At 43.6% G+C, this 14,805-nt stretch overlaps 1 protein-coding gene across 3 annotated transcripts in view; it reads left to right on the top strand.

The window, feature by feature from the left end:
• Window positions 1-14,805, top strand: part of LOC119942542 (CREB binding protein) — a 211,747-nt gene that overhangs the window by 162,087 nt on the left and 34,855 nt on the right. For all 3 annotated transcript variants that reach the window (XM_038763376.1, XM_038763377.1, XM_038763375.1), the window contains 3 exons: window positions 7,518-7,636; window positions 10,382-10,621; window positions 11,367-11,455. In XM_038763376.1, coding sequence (XP_038619304.1) covers window positions 7,518-7,636; window positions 10,382-10,621; window positions 11,367-11,455 — 448 coding nt within the window. The remainder of the gene's footprint in view (window positions 1-7,517; window positions 7,637-10,381; window positions 10,622-11,366; window positions 11,456-14,805) is intronic.

Raw genomic sequence — 14,805 nt, 5'->3', positions numbered from 1 at the left:
ATAAATATGTACATACATATATACAGGAGTCGGGGGGGGAGGGGAAGTACGGGGAGAGGAAGGAGGGGGCTGAGTGTGTGAAGGCTTCCTGGAGGAGGTGAGCTCTCAGTAGGGCTTTGAAGGGAGGAAGAGAGCTAGCTTGGCGGATGTTAGGAGGGAGGGCATTCCAGGCCAGGGGGAGGACGTGGGCCGGGCGTCGACGACGGGACAGGCGAGAATGAGGCACAATGAGGAGGTTAGCGGCAGAGGAGTGGAAGGTGCAGGCTGGGCAAATTAGGGAGATGATGGATCAAGTGATTCTCCACAAGAATCATTCCTGAGTTTAAAATGACCTTTTTCATTCCCCCTTATGATGGATTGAAAGATTCATTAACCTTGCTGAGAACATTAAATTGAGCAGATGTGTTAACACCATATGAGAGAGTCAAAGTAACATACAAATCAGATAAATGACCCATTTAAAATAGGATCAACTTAATAAGGGATACCTTTCATTCATTCATTCATTCAGTCGTATTTATCGAGGGCTTATTGTGTGCAGAGCACTGTACTAAGTGCTTAGGACAGTACAAAATAACAATAAATGCATTCCCTGCCCATAGGGGCAAAAACAAGCTAAACTGGCTAGGCACAAGCATGGCAAAAAAAGACGTGGGAGTCATTAAGCTATAATAAAAATAAACCAAATGATTTGGGGTGTTATGAAAGCACATTACGCAAGAGCAAGAAAGTGATCCTTTCACTCCAGCTCAACTTTGATTAGATTCGTATTTGAGTCTCAAGTTCAGTTTAGGATTGGAAAATTAGAACAAACGAAACAATTCAAAGCACTCGGGTTTTTGGTCTGGAAACAAGAGCCCAACTAATTCTTCAAGTTAGTTCTGGTATTTAGTAACTTTAGTGCCAAGTTCTGGAGTCCATATAAAATAATCAGATTTCTGTCCTGAATGGAGCTCACATCAATCTAAGAAGCCCCTTAATGGATTCCCAGACATTCCTGAAGAAAGGATCCCAGGCCTTAGTAAAGATGGGAGGGTTGTCTTCACACCCCTTACAACTCTGTGAGCTTCCTTTAGAGGGTTCTCGCTGACATCTCTTTGTTGTCTGACATCTCTTTGTTGTCTTGCAAATGGATGGCTCCAGAAACCTCTTTTAGCATGCTAAAGAAATCACCATATGGAGCCATGCTGGAGGAGTTGGGCTGCTGAGAGCACCCAAGCAGTTCTCCATCTTTATGCCTGTAGGAGCCTTGTGAAAGCCAGGGAGTGTAAGAAGGGAAAAAGGCAGCTCATCTCCCCCAGTCACTCATCCCTTCATCTCTCCACAGACAGAACAGGAAACAGTCTTAATTACCACAATAATAAGTTTGGTTAGGAGAAGGAAGTGCTTCATGACGCTACCAATTCTTAAATCTCGATGCTTAAAAAAAGCCAAAATTTTTAAATTGAATAGACTAGCCACGAAATCTCGATGCTTAAAAAAAGCCAAAATTTTTAAATTGAATAGACCAGCCATGGAAATAAGCATTGTCCATGTGTTGAGTGTCTAAGTTAGCCTAATGTGAAATCAGTCAGAAAGGCCCGATAGGTTCTCCTGTATCTTTAAAAACAATGGTATTTGTTAAGTGCTTACTAAGTGCCAGGCACTGTTCTAAGAACTGGAGTAGATACAAGGTAATCGGGTTGGACACTGTCCCTGTCAATCAGTCAATCAATCAATCATATTTATTGAGCGCTTACTGTGTGCAGAGCACTGTACTAAGCGCTTGGGAAGTACAAGTTGGCAACATATAGAGACAGTCCCTACCCAACAGTGGGCTCACAGTCTAGAACGGGGAGACAGAGAACAAAACAAAACATACTAACAAAATAAAATAAATAGAATAGATATGTACAAGTAAAATAGAGTTATAAATATGTACAAACATATATACATATATCCAGGTGCTGTGGGAAAGGGAAGGAGGTAAGATGGGGGGGTGGAGAGGGACGAGGGGGAGAGAAAGGAAGGGGCTCAGTCTGGGAAGGCCTCCTGGAGGAGGTGAGCTCTCAGTAGGGCCTTGAAGGGAGGAAGAGAGCTAGCTTGGCGGATGGGCAGAGGGAGGGCATTCCGGGCCCGGGGGATGACGTGGGCCGGGGGTCGATGGCGGGACGGGCGAGAATGAGGTACGGTGAGGAGGTTAGCGGCAGAGGAGCGGAGGGTGCAGGGTGGGCTGGAGAAGGAGAGAAGGGAGGTGAGGTAGGAAGGGGGCGAGGTGATGGACAGCCTTGAAGCCCAGGGTGAGGAGTTTCTGCCTGATGCGCAGATTGATTGGTAGCCACTGGAGATTTTTGAGGAGGGGAGTAACATGCCCAGAGCGTTTCTGGACAGAGACAATCCGGGCAGCACCATGAAGTCTGGATTGAAGTGGGGAGAGACATGAGGATGGGAGATCAGAGAGAAGGCTGATGCAGTAGTCCAGAGGGGATACGATGAGAGCTTGAACGAGCAGGGTAGCGTTTTGGATGGAGAGGAAAGGGCGGATCTTGGGCAATGTTGTGGAGCTGAGACCGGCAGGTTTTGGTGACGGCTTGGATGTGAGGGGTGAATGAGAGAGCGGAATCGAGGATGACACCAAGGTCGCGGGCTTGTGAGACGGGAAGGATGGTAGTGCCGTCAACAGAGATGGGAAAGTCAGGGAGAGGGCAGGGTTTGGGAGGGAAGACAAGGAGTTCAGTCTTGGACATGTTGAGTTTTAGGTGGCGGGCAGACATCCAGATGGAGATGTCCTGAAGGCAGGAGGAGATGCGAGCCTGGAGAGAGGGGGAGAGAGCAGGGGCAGAGATGTAGATCTGTCCTATATAGTGTTCCCAGTCTTAATCCCCATTTTACAGATGAGATAAGTGAGGCCCAGAGAAGTGAAGTGACTTGCCCAAGGTCACACAGCAGGCAAGTGGCAGAGCCAAGACTAGAATCCAGGTCCTTCTTTCTTCCAGGCCTGTGCTCTATTCACTAGGCTATGCTGCTTCTCAGCATGGGGATTTTGTGCTTACTGAACCCTGAATTAAACAAAGCTCTTACTGGGAAGTTTGTTTATTCAGTCACTTATTCAGTCGTATTTATTGAGCACAATATTTATTGAGTACAGTATTACAATAAAGAGTGATATTCCCTCCCACAACGAGCTCACAGTCCAGAGTGAGGGAGACAGACATCGTTATAAGTAAATAAAATTACAGATCTGTACATAAGTGCTTTGGGGCTGGGAGTGGGGAAGAGCAAAGGGAGCAAGTTAGGGTGACACAGAGGGGGTGGGAGAAGAGGAAAGCGGGTGCTTAATCTGGGAAGGCCTCCTTGGAGGAGATGGGCCTTCAGTAAGGCTTTGAAGCAGGGGAGAGTAGTTGTCGCATTAGGGACTGTCTCTATATGTTGCCAACTTGTACTTCCCAAGCGCTTAGTACAGTGCTCTGCACACAGTAAGCACTCAATAAATACGATTGATGATGATGATTAGAGGAGGGAGGGTGTTCCAGGCCAGAGGCATGAGAAGCAGCGTGGTTCAGTGGAAAAGAGTACAGACTTTGGAGCCAGGAGTCATGGGTTCAAATCCGGGCTCCGCCAACTATCAGCTGTGTGACTTTGGGTAAGTCACTTGACTTCTCTGTGCCCCAGTTCCCTCATCTGTAAAATGGGGATTAAGACTGTGAGCCCCCCGTGGGACAACCTGATCACCTTCTAACCTCCCCAGCGCTTAGAACAGTGCTTTGCACATAGTAAGAGCTTAATAATTGCCATTATCATTATTATTATGAGGTGGGCTAGGGGTAGGTGGCGAGACAGGCGAGATGGAGGCCCAGAGAGAAGGTTAGCATTAGAGGAGCGAAGTGTGTGGGCTGGGTTGTAGAAGAAGAGAAGCGAGGTGAAGTCAGAGGGAGCAAGGTGTTGGACTGCTTTAAAGCCAATGGTGAGGAGTTTTTGTTTGATACGGAGGTGGATGGGCAACCACTGGAGTTTTCTGAGGAGCGGGGTGATGTTTCCAGAACATTTTTGTAGGAAAATGATCCGGCCACCAGAGTGAAGTATGGGCTGGAGTGGGGAGAGACCGGAGGCTGGGAGATCAGCAAGGAGGCTGATGCTGTAATCCAGGCGGGGTAGGATGAGTGATTATATTAACTTGGGAACAGTATAGATGGAGAGGAAAGGGCGGATTTTAGTGATGTAGTGAAGGTGGGAGACGGATTGAATATTTTGGTTGAGTGAGGGAGAGGAGTCAAGGTTAACTCCAAGGTTACAGGCTGTAATGAGACAGGAAGGTTGGTGGTGCCATCTACAGTGATGGGAAAGTCAGGGGGAGGACAGTGTTTGGGTGGGAAGATAAGGAGCTCTGTTTAGGACATGTTAAGTTTGAGGTGACTGAAGGACATCCAGATGTCTTGAAGGCAGGAGGAGATGCAAGACTGGGGAGGGGGAGAGTGATCAGGGCTGGAGATGTAGATCGATCAGTCAATCGTATTTATTGAGCGCTTACTGTGTGCAGAGCACTGTACTAAGCGCTTGGGAAGTACAAGTTGGCAACATCTAGAGACAGTCCCTACCCAACAGTGGGCTCACAGTCTAGAAGGGGGAGACAGAGAACAAAACCAAACATTAACAAAATAAAATAGAATAGATATGTACAAGTAAAATAAATAAATAAGTAGAGTAATAAATATGTACATACATATATACAGGTGCTATGGGGAAGGGAAGGAGGTAAGACGGGGGGATGGAGGGGGGACGGGGAGAGGAAGGGGGGCGCTTAGTCTGGGAAGGCCTCCTGGAGGAGGTGAGCTCTCAGTAGGGCCTTGAAGGGAGGAAGAGAGCTAGCTTGGCCGATGTTGGGAGGGAGGGCATTCCAGGCCAGGGGGAGGACATGGGCCGGTGGTCGACGGCAGGACAGGCGAGAATGAGGCAGATTTGGGTGTCATCTGCATAGAGGTCGTAGTTGAAGCCATGGGAGCCAATGAGTTCTCCGAGGGAATGGGTGTAGATGGAGAAGAGAAGGGGACCAAGACCTGAAACTGAGGGACCCCCATAGTTAGGGGGTGGGAGGCAGAGGGAGGCGACTGCTAAGGAGACTGAGAATGAACGGCTAGAGAGATGAGGAGAACCAGGAGAGGACAGAGTCAGTGAAGCCAAGGTTGGATGACATTTCCAGGAAAAGAAGGTGGTCCACAGAACCACCTGTCAGAGGCAGCTGAGCGGTTGGGCTGTGCCCAAAGGTATTTCTTCTGACACTGCACTAACAGGCTTGTGTCCCCTAGTTTTGCCATTGCAATCCAACCAAAATATGAAGGGGTAAAAATGCTCTGATTGTATTTTCTTCCTACCCTTTCTGTTCTTTTGGAAGCCCAATGAGAGTAAGTGTGTGAATATGGAAATATATTTTTTGAGGCAGTTTCTGTTTTCTCAAGCCAACCAATTCACTGTGCCTTGTACTTGTGTCTCCCACTGCCAGTCTCTTGCTTCCAACAGGCCACAACCCTCCCCATCTTCAAAGCCTTTCTGAAATCACATCTCCTCCCGGAGGCCTTCTTGGATTAATCTTATTTTCCCACCCTAGATTTCCCAACTGCCTCTTCATCATGGCTCCATGGAAAGAGCACGGGCTTGGGAGCCAGAGGCCATGGGTTCAAATCCTGCTCCGCCAATTGTCAGCTGTGTGACCTTGGGCAAGTCAGTTAGCTTCTCTGTGCCTCACTTACCTCATCTGTAAAATGGGGATTAAGACTGTGAGCCCCACTTGGGACAACCTGATCACCTTGTATCCTCCCCAGCACTTAGAACAGTGCTTTGCACATAATAAGCGCTTAACAAATGCCATCATTATTATTATTATTATCACTTCCGTTACCTAAACTCTTGGATACTCACACACCTCCCTCCCCACTCAGTGGCACTTAAATGCTTATCTTTTATTCCGCTGCCTTCTCTTGTCTGTACTTATTTAAATCTCTGTCTCCCTCACTAGATTGTAAACTCCCTGAGGGCAGGTTATCCTGTCTACTAATTCTTTTGTGCATTCCCAAAATTTGTGGGAAGGAAAACATCTTTTCTTTGCTCCACCCCGGACAGGCTTGCAGAGAAGGTGTGTCGGGGCGGAGGTTTGCGGGGAACATGTGAATTATGGTGGATAAGGCGCTGAAGAAGAATTAGTGAAGGGCTGGGAATCATAGGGTACTAAGAAAAGGAGAGAGCAATTTTGATAATGTGGAGGAATAAGGCTGTCAACAAGCTCCCCTTTGCTCCCCCCAAATATCTATTTGATGTTCCTGTTCCAAAGATCTTATGAGTGCTATCCCTTGTAACTTGTCTCCATCCCTTGCTTTTCAGAAAAAAGCACTCTAGGTAACTGAAGTGTTTTCTTCTTCCAGTGATAGAGCAGTACAAGCATTGGTGGTGGTTAGGGTGAAGAAGTTGCTACAGTAAATGCAGACAAGGCCAAATAAAATTTCTCCCTGGGCACAAAATATTTTTAAACCTGATCCTTTTTGAAAATAATTTGTAAGGTTGCTCATCCATCTCAGGTAGCCATCATTACCGTCATCGTAATAATGGTATTAAGCACTTACTATGTGTCAAGTCCTATTCTGAGCACTGAGGTAGATAGGGAATGATCAGAATGGCCCCATCCCCAGTCCCACCCAGGGCTCAGAGTCTCAGAGGAAAGCAGAACACATATTTTATTCCCATTTTCAGTTCAGGAAGCTAAGCCACCAAGACGTTAAGTGACTTGCCTTAGCACACACCAGAGCAAGCGTTGGAGCCGGGACTAGAGCCCAGATCTCCTGACTTCCAATCTCCCATTAGGCGAAAGGTTCAAAAGTTGATTTGCCTCGAGTAGAACTCGACTCAACTCTACGATTCTTTGAAATTGCTCCAGACATCACTCAGTTTGACCAGAGGTATAAAATACGAGGCTCAATTCTTCTTTCTTAGAAGTTGTATATGGATGAGTTAAATGGTTGCCTATCAATGAATCACATTTATTGAGCATTCAGTGTGTTCAGAGCACTGTACTAAGCACTTGGGATAGTTCATGCAATAGAACAGTTAGTAGTTACGGTCCTGGCCTGCAACGAGCCGAGAGTCTGGAGGACAAACTTACAGCCTATGCTATTTGATAGAGTAACCTGGTTACCGTTAAAGAACTAAAGTCGAATGTCTGAAGCCATTAAGTAACTAAAGCTGAACCCCCAGAACTGTGTAGCTCATAGTTCCACAAACTCAGGAAGCTAAAAGTTTCCGTAAAAATCACGAACAGACAGAGGGAATAGTCTGTGTGGGGCAGTTGGGAAGAAGTGTTTGTTTCTCCAGTACTGCAAGCCACAATGATGTCCAATTACATGCTAATCCATCTGGATGTGTTGTATATAGTAGAGCTCAGCTCGGGCTCACTGTGTCATAACAAGTGTACGCTCTAATATGATTAGCTGTTGAGACACTAATTGAAGGAAGATTTTCATCATTGAAGTTTTGTTTTGTTTTCTTCACTACAGTCTTCAAACCAGAGGAGCTGCGCCAGGCTCTCATGCCGACCCTGGAAGCATTATATCGACAGGACCCGGAGTCTCTACCCTTCAGACAGCCCGTGGATCCCCAACTTCTAGGAATCCCTGTGAGTTAGCAGTATTTAAACGTTCTTCTCATTCTGGAGCATTGCCTGACAGCTGTCTGGAATTGGGCCGGGCTCGGGCAGCTTTCTTTCAGTGGTGGAGAGGGAAGAGGAATGGGAGGGAATGGCATGTAGTAGTAATACTAGTGGTAGTAGTAGTCATTGTTGCATCTGTTGAGCTCCCACTTGGTGTGGTGCACTGTACTAGGTGGTCCCTGGCCAAGAGGAAATGCCTACAAGTGCTGGGAAATTAATCGGGGAAAGCTTCTTGGAGGAGGTGGGATTTTAGGAAGATTTTGGCAACGGGGAGGGTGTCGGCTATCTGATACAGGGAGAACAGGTGTATCAGGCCTGGGGGAACAGTGTGTAAGGGAAGGGGCAGCGGTGGGAGAGTAAAGAGCTAGGTACCAACTGCATTATATGTTGCCAATTTGTACTTCCCAAGCGCTTAGTACAGTGCTCTGCACATAGTAAGCGCTCAATAAATACGATTGATGATGATGATGATAAGACGTTCAGCGAAAGTGCCCCACTGCAGATGTGATCTTTGCAGCACAGCAGACACCAGAAAAATTGCAGAGGCATGCCAAGACCTTTCTACAGTTTTGTGCAAAAGCTTACAAAAGCATCTGGCGCTGTTTACAGACCAGGGCTCTAGCTGTCACTAAGCAGATTTGGCTGGTGTGAAAAATACACCAAGATTCTTACTTTAGTTCCCAAAAGAGTCTTTGGTTGAGTCTGACCCTTTCACTGTCACTGTCAGAGAGAAGCAGGGCTGTATAAATCGGTCCAGTCCTGTTGGACCTATTCTGTGCTGCCAGTTTGATAGAGTGAGAGAGGCGCAATCCAGAGTTGGGCTGTGCTTCTAATCCACTGAGAAACTCACCCAACTCTATGGGATATGAGCATCTTCGGGGAAGTCTTTGAGACACTGTGAAGGTCAGGAGCGTCTCTATGCAAATGACTCCCCACCTTCAAAGTCTTTTTGACTCTCCAAAAGGCCTTCCCTGACTAAGCCCTCATTTTCTCCTCTCTCACTCCTTTCTGGGCTGCGTTTGGACTTGGATTTACACCCATTATTCACCCCTCCCCTCTGCCCCACAGCACTTATGTACATATCTGTAATTTGTTTATATTAATGTCTATCTCCCCCTCTAGACTGTAGGCTCACTTTAGGCAGGGAACATGTCTACCAACTCTGTTGCATTGTACTCTCTCAAGTGCTTAGTATAGTACTAAGTGCTCAGTACATGCGATTGATTAGTAGAGTACAATTCAGCAGAGTTGGGAGACACGTTCTCAACAATCTTGCAGTCTAGGGGGGAAACAGACATTAATATAAACAAGTAATTTGGAATATACAATTTATAGATATGTACGTAAATGCTAGGGTGTTGCGGGTGCATAGACGATGCAGAAGGGAGAGGAAGCCGGGGAGTAGAAGGCTAAATCGGGCAAGGCCTCCTGGAGGAGATTTGACCTTATTAAGGCTTTGAAAGTGGTGTGAAAGTGATGGTCTGACATGTATGGAGGGGGAGGGACTTGCAAGCTGTAGAGAAGAGGACGTGGAAAAGGGGTCGGCGACAAGGAGGATGAGGAACATGTGAGGATAACGCATGTCAGCAGAATGCCCAAGCAGCTGCTGGCTGGGGAACTGAAAGGGAAAGCATACAGGCTCAGGGGAAAGAAAAAAAGAATGAGAAACATGGGAAAGTACAAGTCTAAGATGCTGCAGCAGACAAACCCACCTGGTGGGTAGTAATTGGGAGTGACGTTGCCTTCCAAACTGAAAGACTTCTGCAGGATGAAGAGGCAAAGTCAGAAACAGAGGCAGGTCCAATGTGGGATACGTAAGAATTTCTCCTTATTTGTAAGGTGCGGAGGTTGCGTTGATCTGCAGTGGTCTTTACAACATTTGCTGGCCTGGATAGGCCCTTACCATCAATAATGTCAACTTCGAAAACAGTGCACAGCAATCAATCAATCAATCAATCAATCGTATTTCTTGAGCATTTACTGTGTGCAGAGCACTGTACTAAGCGCTTGGGAAGTATAAGTTGGCAACATATAGAGACAGTCCCTACCCAACAGTGGGCTCACAGCAAACGCAGAGCATATGTATTATTTGTTTTTTTAAAAAAAATTTCAATAAGTTCTTAATAATATCAATAAAAGATAGTTTTTTTTTAAAAAAAGTACCCTGAACTTTGCTTATGTAACTGATTCTAATTAAAATACTGGCAGTGGAATCATCTTGTGCTTCCCCCCTCCGCATGACTGTGGTGAAAATGTTGATATCTGAAATATTATTCATCTTAAGAATAAAAGTATACTTGCAAGTTACTTCATTAATGTCCTGCATTTCTACTGCAGCTTTGTCTGTGAAGTGTTTTCATCCTAATTGAAGGTAGTAACTGGAATGGAGATTCTTACTGAGATATATTAATCTCCCCTTAGCCCCACCACTTCTAAATCAGCTGAAATATTAATTAATACATCATTTGTGTGTGTCTTGCTGGCTGTAATCTCCAGCAATAATTAAAACTCTGGAAACCTGATGAAATTAATAATGTCATCACTGACAACTGGCTTCTGAATCAAAACTTCTAATAAAGGAGTCTTTGCTCTTCAGTAAGGCAGGGTTACCATCTAGTGTAATATGGCTTTACTTGGATATCGTGTACCAATAAATAGAAATACATTGTTTAGTGAGCTGAAATGTAACAGTATGTTTCTTGTATTTTAAAGGATTATTTCGATATTGTGAAGAATCCCATGGACCTTTCCACCATTAAACGGAAATTGGATACAGGGCAGTATCAGGAGCCCTGGCAGTATGTGGATGATGTTTGGTTAATGTTTAACAATGCCTGGCTTTATAACCGCAAAACTTCCAGAGTCTATAAGTTTTGCACTAAGCTCGCAGAAGTCTTTGAACAAGAAATTGATCCTGTTATGCAGTCCCTGGGATACTGCTGTGGACGCAAGGTAATATTTAAATTTCTCATTGCAGAAAAAAAAGCGATCAGGCATATTTAAAAGCCTCTGGATCATGGGTGAAGTTGCAGTAAAATTAAACCCATAAGATTGGCCAACATATTTTTGCTTCATCAATCCATGAAACAATTGGAAAATGTCAGAAATGATTCTAACCAAATTTAAATCCACCACGAGTCTGATTTTCCCAAGGAAACAGCCGCTGCAGATTTTATTTTTAGGGTACTATCCTATCATCTAAGGCAGGCTAGAGATAGGAAATATCTCTATTAAGGCAAAGCCTTAATAGGGATTGGCAGTTTGAATTCCCAAGGCTCCAACTCCTAGTGAGTTACATTTGTAATCATTGTAGCTTTGCTTCAATTTCTACTAATCCCTGAGTTCAGAGCACCTCACCTTGGGGCTTTTTACAAGATGCAGTTAATGGCTTACTGGCTTATGCCTCTTGTACTCTTGGAAATGTTATCTAAAAATACCGTCAGTCAATCAGTAGTATTTATTGGGTGCTTAAGGGAACTGTAATAAGCACTCGGGAGTGTACAGTTCATAAGAGCAGTAGACATGATCCCTGCCCTCAAGGAGCATATTCAGTGTCTATTTAAAATGAACATTTTCCACCGGGGTGCACAGCATGGGGTGATAGCAAACAAATCTTGTTACATTTAAGTTCCCATAATTAATCTTATAATGGTGGAAAATGTGCAATATTTTTGGTATTTTCTCTTTTGTTTTGCAGTATGAGTTTTCTCCACAGACCTTGTGCTGCTATGGTAAGCAGCTATGTACAATTCCTCGTGATGCTACCTACTACAGTTATCAGAATAGGTAAGCCCCAAGAAATTTTCCCGCTTTAGCCTCAGAAAATAAGATCCAGTGACAAAATATCCTCATCTCTTTGCAGCCTAGCGGATGTTTTTTTTTTTTCCTCTCCACTTGGCAGAAAAGCGATGTCCCTTAACCTGTTACATTCACATAGGTACAAATGTCCTAGGACCGAGCAAACTCTTTTAAACTATAAAAAAGTACAAAATTGACGTGTTCATTTCTGATTCACTTAGAAAATGTACAGTTAACCTACCGTATTCTGAAGGTACTTTCTTCACTTTGGACCACATCTTCAAGAATGCTGTTTCCCAAAAAGCTATGCCATCACTACTGATGAAATGTTCTAGTTAAAAGCCCATTGCTTATAATTTGTAAGTGGGTCATTGTTACGACGTTTTTAAAGAAGTACTTTAGATCTCATGTTTTCAGGGTAGGCAAATTGCATTTATCTTAAGCTCTAAAAGCAATTGTAGTTATCATCAATCAGAATAGTAAAAGGAGTCCAGAATCATCACTGCTTCATGGAAAAGCCAATGTTGATTCTATTTTTAGTTGTTAATTTAGCAGCACCAAAAGAACATGGAGGGTAGGGCTTGGGGTAGATCTGTTTTTCTGTTTTGGTTTGTTTTTTTCTTCAGTTTAGGTGGGGGCTATTCATTTAAAATAACAGGCCTAGCATTATGTGAAAATAGTTTATTGGTAGTTTTAAGGGGTATTTTCCTGGAAGCTTTTGATAACATTTCTTTTTTTGTAACAACAATTTTCTCAAGGCCCATTCACAGTCGAAGCAAACTGTGTTTGTTTAAAACTGTTCACTTTCATGTTTTCTTAAGTTGCAAATGCTCTAGAGTAGTAGTATTTGTGATGAAAAAGGATGATGTACTCTTTAAAAAAAATCGTATTTAAATGGCTTCCTTTTTTCCATCCAGATCTAGAGGAGTGGATCTTCATGTTAACATGGATTGATGCCTGCTGCTCTTATGTTCAGATCTGAATTAGATAGAAGTTCATAATGCAATGGCTTTGATTTGGATTGGGGTTAATGATAATTAAGAATATTGTCATTTTATAAAAAGGAGAAAGAAGGAGGTGGAGAATTATGCTTCCTTTGCTGTTTAGAGAAAAAGTGTTTGGAGCTACAGAATTTGTGGTTGAGGGTTGCTATTCCTGTGAATTTCTGATGATTCTGAGTTGTTTCTTTAAAATTATTTTAACCATTTTTGCGATAAAATTGTAAATAAATACAGGTCTAAGCATAAGGGAACATTGCTGTTGCAATTTGAAATATATTCTCTTCATCCTTGCTTCTCCCAGTGATCACAGCCGCTTTTTTCAAGATGTGTTTTGAAGGTGGCGGTTTCTTTAAAATGTTGGGGAATTTTTTTAATGGAAGTAACCACTTCAAAAACAACAATATCTTCACCTGACTGCTGGGGCCAGGACAGAACTGCCCCATAGCTTCTCTTAACCTTCATAGTATCGGGACTAGGAAAAAAGTCAACCATCCGTAAAGCAAAGATACCCCATAGAAGTGCCCATCCAGAAGACTATTTTGAAATGTTTTTATCACAAAGATATTTTGACTTTGCCAAAAAAAGAACTATTTGCAAGTCATTTCTTTCCTTTCTGTCTTGGGCCACTGTCTTGTTTTACAAAGATCAGGGAGTATGTACATTAGTTCAGTTATGCAGGATTTATAGAGGAAAAGATTTTGTATTGTACACACTCAATGTGCAGAATTTACAATTATGGGCATGAAACTAGCAAAACACATTTTTCTGCAGTAATTTAACTCGACTACAAAGCCATTAATTTTCATTCTTACTCTATACTTAAATTGATAGCATATTATCACTGGATTTTTGAAATGCCAAAATACATTAGCTAGATTAGAAAGAAATGATGGCATTTAATTATTTTTCCTGTAAATGTCTCTTTCTCCAAAATGTGTGTTCATAAATGATTATGAAAATATCTTCTTTCCGACTCTACTTAGCTCTTAAGTTTCCAGCCAAAGTGCTCTTTGAGCAACACACATTTTGTAGTTCCAAATAAAGTAAACGTCTGAAGTCACCTTATGAAACTTTTTTTGATTTAAATTTTATTCTCATTCATGACTTTTGTACCCTCTGTGCTAAATGGACATGTAAACTGGTACATGAGTTGGACTAAATCCAAGGACCAATTTGGGACCACAGTATAGCTTTTCAAAAACAGTTCTGAAGCATGTTTAAACTAATTAAATTGTAATGTATAAGCCGATATGTGATTAAGTGCTTCAGGTATTTTCTCAAATATTTTTGGAAAAACTTCAGTGTAGTCAAAGTCTGGTAGAGCCGCAGTTCCAGAAATTGTAAACAGGTTTGATATTTGTGGTGCTGCTATGACACGTAGGCCCCTCTTAAATAAAAGGAAGATAGTGTAGACTATCAGAATGGCCTGTATTTGAAAATCTATTTTGTTCAGTACATTAAGGGTCCTACCGATTTTGGTTCTTTTAGGTCGGGCTAAGACATTGCGTTGTTTAGGCACCAGTTCATTACTCCTGATGAATGAGTTACATTTCCCTGGCCTAATTCCTTACTCACTGAAATGTTTTCATATCATGTCATACAAGCTCTTTGGTTTTATAGTCAAATCTCTGGCCCTTTACATGGTCCCCAGATTGTTAAACATTGAAGTGTTTGACCAGGAAGTCTTTAGAAGCCCCTTCTCTGGCAGTCTTATAAAGCAAGAATAGATGCATATCTTTATGGGATGTTTGAGGAGAGTCCTGCTTAACTGTGGGTGTTGACTGCATAATAATAATGATGGCATTTGTTAAGCGCTTACTATGTGCGAAGCACTGTTCTAAGCACTGGATTGTGGTGTTTGTTAAGTGCTTACTATGTGCCAAGCACTGTTTTAAGCGCTGGGGGAGATACAAGGTAATCAGGTTGTCCCACATGGGGCTCACAGTCTTAATCCCCGTTTTCCAGATGAGATAACTGAGGCACAGAGACGTTAAATGACTTGCCCCAAATCACACAGCGGCTAAGTGGCAGAGCCGGGATTAGAACCCGTGACCTCTGACTCCCAAGCCCGCTCTCTTTCCACTTTCCTCTCCATCCAAACTGCTCCCACATTAATCCAGACACTCATTCTATCCCGGAGAAGCAGCGTGGCTCACCGGAAAGAGCCCGGGCTTTGGAGTCAGAGGTCATGGGTTCAAATCCCGGCTCCGCCAACTGTTGACTGTGTGACTTTGGGCAAGTCACTTCTCTGCGCCTCAGTTACCTCATCTGTAAAATGGGGATTGACCGTGAGCCCCCCGTGGGGCAACCTGATCACCTTGTAACCTCCCCAGGGCT

The sequence above is a fragment of the Tachyglossus aculeatus genome, chromosome 21 (assembly GCF_015852505.1).
Source record: "Tachyglossus aculeatus isolate mTacAcu1 chromosome 21, mTacAcu1.pri, whole genome shotgun sequence".
Classification (NCBI taxonomy): Eukaryota; Metazoa; Chordata; class Mammalia; order Monotremata; family Tachyglossidae; genus Tachyglossus; species Tachyglossus aculeatus.
Note: the sequence above shows the minus strand (reverse complement) of the source record. Positions and strands in the feature narration are given on the sequence as shown.